Genomic DNA, 8,642 nt, shown 5'->3' on the forward strand with positions numbered 1-8,642 from the left:
GCTGGTAATCGCGTTTGTCTCCTGGTTCAGCGATTAGTGCTCTTTCTTGCACTTTCTCTGGGTAGCCAATGTCCCTTTTTGCAGGCACGCAGGCTTGAGGAGGCGTTCTCTCCTTGGAAGGTTCCCCCAACTTCACATTCAAGCCGTTCTTTCCCCTTTACCTGAGTTTTTTTTTTTTTTTAAAAAAAAAAAAAAAGCACGGAGTTAGCGGGGACTGGCAGCGTCTCCCTCAGCGAAAAGAGCTCCCGGGGAGTTGGGGGTGGGGTGGGGGTGAGGTAAGGGATAAGAGTATTCCAGCCTCTGCTTTCCCCAGGGCCTGCTGGGGGAAAGTGAACGGAGGACCTAGACTGGGGCCTGCCCGCACTTACCAGACCTGGTGAGGCAAACCGGGTCACCCGTATAAACTTAGGGGCTCCCGGAGCACACTCCGAGGCTTGGGGCAGTGGCCTCAGGCCTGAGAGAAAGTCTCCTCTGACCTCGGTTGTCCCTAGCTGGTACCTCCGACACAGAAAGAGGGGCTGGCACTGGGATGAGCCAGCGCAGCCCTGTCGTGGGGGCCCCTCCAGGACTCTGTGGAAGCCGTACCCTCCCCTTACCGGATTTTAAGTAGGAAGAGAGGGTGAGAATCCCAAGCAGGAGCTATGATGGGGGGGGGACCAGGATGCAGATGGTTTGAGTTTATATTACTTTCAGTGGCTCCGTGGCTCCATAAGAGGAGGCTTACTGGAACTCTCTCCTGCCGCCACCGGCAGTAACTAACCTGAACGTCGCGGGATTATTTTACAGAGAAAGCTAATTGTCCTCAAGCTTGCTTGCGTCTCCAGCTCTGGAAACTGCCTAACCCGCAGGGGAGCCTAAAACGCCCTACAAATAAAAGATCTCTGGGATTTGCTAACTTAACTTTCTTGCCATCTTTCCTCCTGTCCGACAGCTCTCTCGGAGGGTTAGGGTTCAGGCTCCACCACAGCCTAACTTTGCAGTTTGTGTCTGCAGAGTGTAGACACGCGCCCTCCTGGCATCGTCGCGGGATAGCCACGAGGACACCGGAGGAAGGACTCCCTTCTTCACGCCTCGGTAGTCGTCTGTCGAAAGTCTGGACCATTTGTTCTCTCTCGCCACTTGTGAGGTCGAAGTGTTGACCTCCCCACAGAGACACCTACCCTAAACTTTAGGGCTTTGGGCCATCACAAAGTTCAAGCTTCTTAGAAGGAACAAAGGTTTTCTAAAGGTCTCCACCCCTTCACCCCTCCCCTTACTTCAACTTTTTCTCCAGCTACACGCACTAGGCCTCCTTTCTTTCTAAAGCTTGGGGATGATTTTAAATCACTGGGCTCCCATTTCTTGATAACAGCCCGCTTTGAGCTTTTGTTCTCTTAAAGTAGGATTGCACACTGAAAGAGGGACTGAAGATGAACAGTTTGACCCTTTAGGACAGTTCACGCTATGGACAGGCGCGGCCCTGGGTCGCGCCATTCTTGCCCGGCCTATTCACGCGCTCCCCACCCCCTTCACAGAGCATTTCAGCCTGGTTTCATCTACACAAACTTTCAGACCACACAAGTGCCTCTTGAATTTATTTAAGTTAAAAGAGTGCTGGAAGGGTCTAGTTGAGGATGTTTGGCGTCGGTCACATCTTTCGCAAAGTTGAGTACAAACTGAAATTGCCTTTTCATTTTCTCAGTGAAACTTAGCACAGTGTTGAACAATTCTGCTATCCAAACAACTGAGCATGACCGGTTAGTTGGCTCTGAGTTGCACTGTAGCTTGTCTTTGGACTCCTTCCTTCCTTCCTTTCCTCCTCCTCCTCCTCCTCCTCCTCCTCCTCCTCCTCCTCTTTCTTCTTCTTCTTGAATAATATTTTTAGAGTAAGAAACACGCATAGAACTGTTCCAGAATTAAGAGATGGCAGAGGGCTGGCAGTTGTCNTTGCCTTTTCATTTTCTCAGTGAAACTTAGCACAGTGTTGAACAATTCTGCTATCCAAACAACTGAGCATGACCGGTTAGTTGGCTCTGAGTTGCTTCTTTCTTTCTTTCTTTCTTTCTTTCTTTCTTTCTTTCTTTCTCCTCCTCCTCCTCCTCCTCCTCCACCACCACCTCTTTCTTCTTCTTCTTGAATAATATTTTTAGAGTAAGAAACACGCATAGAACTGTTCCAGAATTAAGAGATGGCAGAGGGCTGGCAGTTGTCACACAGGACCTTAATCCCAGAGTCCAGCAGTCAGAGGCAGGTGGATCTCTGAGAGTTTGAGGCTAGCCTGATGAGTTCCAGACCGGTCAGGGTTATGCGGGGAAACCCTGTCTCAAAAATGTTAGAAAGAAAGGGTTAGACAGAGACGCAGAGAGGACAGCTACTGCTTCAACTTTCTTTTAGGTCTGTCCTTCACTCAGTTACCTAATGCATACCCATTTTATAAAGCAAACAGGGAGTTTCTTACTCAAAAAGTGGAATCTATGAGCCCATGACATCTTGATATTTAAATGATTTAGGGACCAATAATACCAGTATCTGCATATGGAGACAGTGCTAAGTTTCTTGACAACTTTGGAATGCGCCGGTGTGCTCTCCAAAACAAAACAAAACAAAACACAACATCCATACAAAGAAACTTGCAGTTAATCTTAACACTATTTCACTATTGTCAGCATCTGCTCCGACAATTCTGTGTACATTATTTCCATAAACCACAGACAAGGTGTGGATTTGTGTTTTTAAAAAATCTATTTATTCTATTTTATATGTTTGAGTGTTTTGCCTGCACATATGCATATCTGCTACCTATGTGCTGGTGTTTGTGGAAAGGTCAGAAGAGAAGGGAAAAAGCCAGAATAAGGTGTCAGAATGCCTGGAACTGGAGTTTGGGATGCTTGTGGGCCACCACATGGTGCTGGGACTCAAACCCAAGTCCTCCAAGAGCAACAGGTACTGTAAAGTGCTGAGCCATCTCTCCAGACTTTTAGGTGTGTATTTGTCAAAGGAAGTCACTTGCATGTCCAGGGGATCATACAATGCCAGGGGAGAGGAGAAAGTAGGGACTCAGACACCTCAGTACTGCTAACAAGCACTGAAGGGATTAGATTGTGTATGTTTGTTTCACTGGCACTGAGTGTTAGACTCAGCTTGATATCATTGTTAGTTGAGGCTACACAGGATCCTAAGGTTCCCTTTAAAGCTTTAACTGAATTATGATTATGTTCTTCTGCCAATATTTTTGCCATTAAGTCACCCAGCACTGCCTGGCTAAGCAAAAAATAAAATAAAATAAAATAAAGCAAAACAAAATTGAAGCAACTTGCCCAAAGAGATATATTTCTACTGATACCCAAATAAGCCCTCCTTTGTTTTCGATTGCATTAATTTAGCGGCTTGTCTTCTCTTGCAGGCAGCCCCCGCGGAGAGGTGGAGCTGTCCCGAGGCTGACACAGCAGGTTCCTCTCATCATTCTGGTATTTGTTTTTAATGGTCTTTGATCATTTCATCAGATCCTACTGTTCCCATCCTTTATTCTATTCAAGTTTATGAACAAACACAAACTCCGCATCCACTCCCACATGTTCCTTAAATCCCCATCCGTCCAGCCAAGGCCAAACAGACCCTTAGTGGGGGTTTCTTTTAGGAAGAATTTGAAGGATGGTTAAATGTTTGGTCTCAATGATAACTACGCAAGGTCGCGTCCACCTGCAACCATGTGGGCTATCCGACAGCTCTCACTCCAAATATTTATTTTTTGCCTTCCAGAATGTTCTGCTTCTTGCGAGTTTCTAGACAGAGCTAGAGATTCAAAGGAAGAGTCCCGGAGAGGGCCAGATGCCTGTGAGTTGAAGTCACGGAGTATGTCTTCTGTGCCTTTCCATTATCTCAGTCCTATCTACAAGGGAAATCAAAGTGTTCTGAGAGGATCTAGCGGGAACTAGATGAAATAATGCATTTACATTTAGGAAATTTGCTTTTTAAAGGGGGAAGAAATGAAAAAACAAATTGTTTGTGTCAAAAAACAAATTGAACATCATTTCAATTTGACAGAGAATACGGAAGGTTGGGGTGCTGCAAAGATCCAGACTATTTCCCCGGATGCTGGTTTTGCTTTTCTTTGCTCCACGCTCTCCAATCCTGCTAGGTAGCCCTCTGAGGGAACTGAACGCACGCAAACCGCGCCAATGCGGAACAGTGCCCTGGCTGAACTCTTCTCTGAGATTCAACTCATTTTCAGTCCCAACAAACTAAGGAGTCAGAGTCCTGCGGATAATCTCTTTCTCTGGCTCTGGACTCTCCTTTCATCCTCATAAAAAAGGACTCACTTCTGGGACTCTGGTTCTGCGTCTAGTGGGAAGGATGCTAAAGGGGAGGGACAGACGAGCAATTCAGAACAAGTTTCCTGGCAAGTCCAGCAGGGAGCTACAGCTCGGGTTTTTCTCCCCCCCCCCCCCATTGAAAAGGCAGAATTGGGAGGACAGGTCCTATGTCTCAACAACGCCCCCCAGAGCGGAGCGGAGGTCATACAAGTGTCAGAGGGATCCACTCGCTCCTAGGAGCAGCAGACGCCTTCCTTTGCCACTCACACAGGAAGCCATCTTATAGTATCATCTGGCTCTAACCTGTTGTTGGTACCCACCCTCTTCCGCACCAGAAGCCCCCCAAATTACGTCAAGGCGTGAAGCTTCACTGTGTCTCAGGGAAAATGGGCGTGTCAAGTGAGTGCGTTTATTTTATTTTATTTTTAAAGATTTATTTATTTATTATATGTAAGTATACTGTAGCTGTCTTCAGACACTCCACAAGAGGAAGTTAGATCTTGTTGTGGATGGTTGAGAGCCACCATGTGGTTGCTGGGATTTGAACTCAGGACCTTAGGAAGAACAGTCGGGTGCTCTTACCCGCTGAGCCATCTCACCAGCCCCTTATTTTATTTTTTTAATGTCCATCAATTGCTCTCTGACCGATTTCCCCTTCTAGGGGACGTCTCTGCGAACTCCTAATGTTTCCCAAACACAAGTTTCTCTAGAACTCAAGCACAGTCCCTCACAAAGTGCCTACTGCCTGGCACACGTACGTGTCCCTTCCCTTTCCTAATTAGACTAAGGAATTTTAAAAACCGTTTTCTATTTGATACAGCCCCAAAGAGGCTTTGCCGAGACACGGCCGGCAGCACCGCCTGGCTGTCTTCTCCGGGATTCTGACTCTCACTAACTAATTCCAAGGCTCCGGTCGCCCGTTAGACCCCGGCTGAAACCGGCGGGACCCGTATGCGCGCATCCGGGCAGGGGCAGCCCCTGCTGCCTGGAGGACCCGGGCGGGAGCAGTAGTCGGGGTGCCCCCTCCTCCCCCTCCATGGGCCCCCAGCGCTCGGGCCCCTAATGAGCTGCTGAAAGGGAGCGGGCTCCGGTGCGCGTGGCTCGCAGGCCTCCCGGAGTCCCCGGAACACTGATTGGCCAGCTGCGCCTCGCGACCTCCTTTCATTAATAAATTAGCGGCACGCTCCAGCCGAGCGCGAGCCACCAATCACAATAGACAGCGGCGGCGACAACAGCCGCAGCTTGAGCCACTGCCGCCGCCGCGGCTTCGGTAGCTTGGGCTGCAGCCTGGAGCGCCAACAGGAGCTTTAGAACCATTTTATGCTGATTAGATAAAGGGGGGGACGGAGGGGAGGGGGTGATGGAGGAGGAGGGTGGATGGCTAGGCCAGGGGAGGAGGAGAGGGACTAAAGAAAGGGAAAGAAATGAATGATGATAATACGATGAAAAGAATAAGCTGGGGAGGGAGAGCGGGGGGGGGAGAGAGGGAGCGAGAGAGAGAGAGAGAGAGAGAGAGAGGGGGGGGGACCAGGACAGAGAGAGAAGGAGAGGGCGGGGGAAGGGTAGGTGAGGAGGGGGCCCCGGGGCAGATCTGATTGTTTTCTTGGTAGTATATAAGGGGTTTTAAGGAGAGTCGTGTGCCAGACACACAGCCACTGAACCACAAGCAGCTCGGCTTTAACTGGAGTGCCTGGGAGTCGCGTGCCAGCAGCCACACGGCCAGGGACTGACTGACAGACAGCCACGCACGAGCACGACAACACACGAGACCCGGGCGAGCTGCCGCGGTCGTCCGGGCTCTTGGCAAAGTCGCCCAGTAGAGAGCCCCCCCCCCCCGCCCTGGTGGAGGTGCGCCTAGGAAGCGCCAAGCCCGCGGCGCGGAGGACACCGTGCTGTGTTCCGGGTTGCGGGGACATTCCCGGACACACACCGGAGCAGCAGCTGCGCCGCGACACATCTGGAGCCGCGTAGGTAAGTGTGCACGCCGCGGCTCTCCACTTCGCAGGTAGTGTCCCCACGCAGGCTCACGCCGCCCACGCTGACCCCATCGCTCTAGACGCAATGACTTCTGTGACCGGCAGAAGGTGGTTTGAGCCAGGGGCGCTCCTCCCTAGCTCTGTTCTCGCCACCTTCGCGAATGCACGTTAGAGGAGGGGATGGCGGAGGTGGGGCGCTGCGCCAGGGACACTTTGCCCTGTCCCTTCTGGGAGTAAATTTCATCTGCCTCTTCTTTCGCAGGATGTTCATTAAATCCGAGACTCTGGAGTTGAAGGAGGAAGAGGAGGTACTGATGCTGCTGGGCTCGGCTTCCCCGGCCTCGGCGACCCTGACCCCGATGTCTTCCAGCGCGGACGAGGAGGAGGACGAGGAGCTGCGCCGGCCAGGCGCCGCGCGTGGGCAGCGTGGGGCGGAAGCCGGGCAAGGAGTGCAGGGCAGTCCGGCATCCGGTGCCGGGGATTGCCGGCCAGGGCGGCTGCTGGGCCTGGTGCACGAGTGCAAGCGTCGCCCGTCGCGCGCACGGGCCGTCTCCCGAGGCGCCAAGACGGCGGAGACCGTGCAGCGCATCAAGAAGACCCGCAGGCTCAAGGCCAACAACCGGGAGCGCAACCGCATGCACAACCTAAATGCCGCGCTGGACGCGCTGCGCGAGGTGCTGCCCACCTTCCCCGAGGATGCCAAGCTCACAAAGATCGAGACGCTGCGCTTCGCCCACAATTACATCTGGGCGCTCACGGAGACCCTGCGCCTGGCGGACCATTGCGCCGGCGCCGGCGCCCTCCAGGGGGCGCTCTTCTCCGAGGCGGTGCTGCTGAGCCCGGGAGCCGCCCTAGGCGCCAGCGGGGACAGCCCTTCGCCACCCTCCTCCTGGAGCTGCACCAACAGCCCGGCGTCATCCTCTAACTCCACGTCCCCATACAGCTGCACTTTATCGCCCGCTAGCCCCGGGTCAGACGTGGACTACTGGCAGCCCCCACCTCCGGAGAAGCATCGTTATGCGCCTCACCTGCCCCTCGCCAGGGACTGTATCTAGAGCTGCGGGTCTCCCTCTGTCGTCCTCTACCTGGCCCTCTTCCCATCCTTCTCCCATCCCCCACCCTCCACGCCCCGGACTCCACTTCACAGGGCAGAGGTAGCACTTGCAATCCCCTCGGCTGCTGGTGCATTCCGGTGTGGAGACCCGCTCTGATTTATTGAAGATGTGAGGATTTGTGGTCAAAGAGGACTATGGCGTGTGGGAGTGGGGACTGGGAGGGAGGGTACTTCGTGAGACTGTAAAAGACACTGAGAAAAAGTACCATAACTAACGAGTGTGCAGAGCAGACTGACGCTCCTCCCCTCTCTCCGAGCTGCTGGAGGAGAACTCCGGCAGGCAGTTCGTGTGAATCTCTCAGAGGGAATGCAACTGGTCCCTGTGATCTTTTCACCTTCGTTTCTACATAGAGATGTTAATGTCAGTCAAAAGAAATGTATCTTAGCATCTGAATGAATTTACCGGTAATAATATTATCCACACATTTGCAATGGCTGGCATCTGCTCTATTCCCATTGCTGTCTGCAGGCTGTGGGAATTTCACCTGTCAAACCAAACTTTCCCTCTCTGATGTGCACTTTGTTTTTTTTCCCAGATTCGTCACAATGCCTATTGTCCCGCCCTTCTCTTTGCTTTTTTTTCTCCATTTTGCCATCTGTCTCTTATGATTTATAAGGGGGAAAAACTTGTTTTGTTAGAGGGCCAGGTTAGAAGTCATTGTATAATTTGTAGGCTTTTGTAAGGGTTGAATGCAAGCGTGGAAATTTAGGCTGAATTCTCTATCAAAAGAAAAAATGTGAAGGAAAAGGGAAAAATCAGGAGGGAGGGTTGCTTCATGCATTATTTATCTCGACCTTTTAGGGGAGAAGGAACTCCCCCATCCTTTCAAGAGATTAAAAATAAATCAACAGTCTGAAAACCTAAGCAGACACGGGCATTGCCAGGATCAGCCACACACGTGTTTCCTTCTATTTATTTTGAAGAAAAATTTCATGGGAAAAGTATGTATTTTTTTGTATATTCTACAGAGTTTATTCTAGTATGTATTTACATCCCGAAGAACAAGAACATTGTTTTGTGATTAAGCTATAAATAAAGTATCTAATTTTCATAAGTTTGTATTGAGGTTTGGCTTTTGCTTTTTTTTTTTTTTTCTGATGTGGCTTTTAATGCAAAATGAGTTGTATTTTACTAAAGTTCTCGAATATTGAATTGAGTATATTTGTATTTTGGGTCATGTTTGGTGTGGATTTTCACTAAGAGATTACAAAATGTGGGATCCTACTTGAAACACCAACACTGAAATTGGAGTATGAAAT

The 8,642-nt window shown here is 50.6% G+C and overlaps 1 protein-coding gene across 1 annotated transcript; it reads left to right on the forward strand.

The window, feature by feature from the left end:
* Positions 1-6,530: 6,530 nt before the first annotated feature.
* Neurog2 (neurogenin 2) lies at positions 6,531-8,441 on the forward strand. The gene has a single exon (XM_029537696.1). It carries the CDS (start codon positions 6,532-6,534, stop codon positions 7,321-7,323), a length of 792 nt encoding a protein of 263 aa, XP_029393556.1. The 5' UTR covers position 6,531; the 3' UTR covers positions 7,324-8,441.
* Positions 8,442-8,642: the final 201 nt, after the last annotated feature.

Source organism: Mus pahari, chromosome 4, assembly GCF_900095145.1.
Source record: "Mus pahari chromosome 4, PAHARI_EIJ_v1.1, whole genome shotgun sequence".
Taxonomy (NCBI): domain Eukaryota; kingdom Metazoa; phylum Chordata; class Mammalia; order Rodentia; family Muridae; genus Mus; species Mus pahari.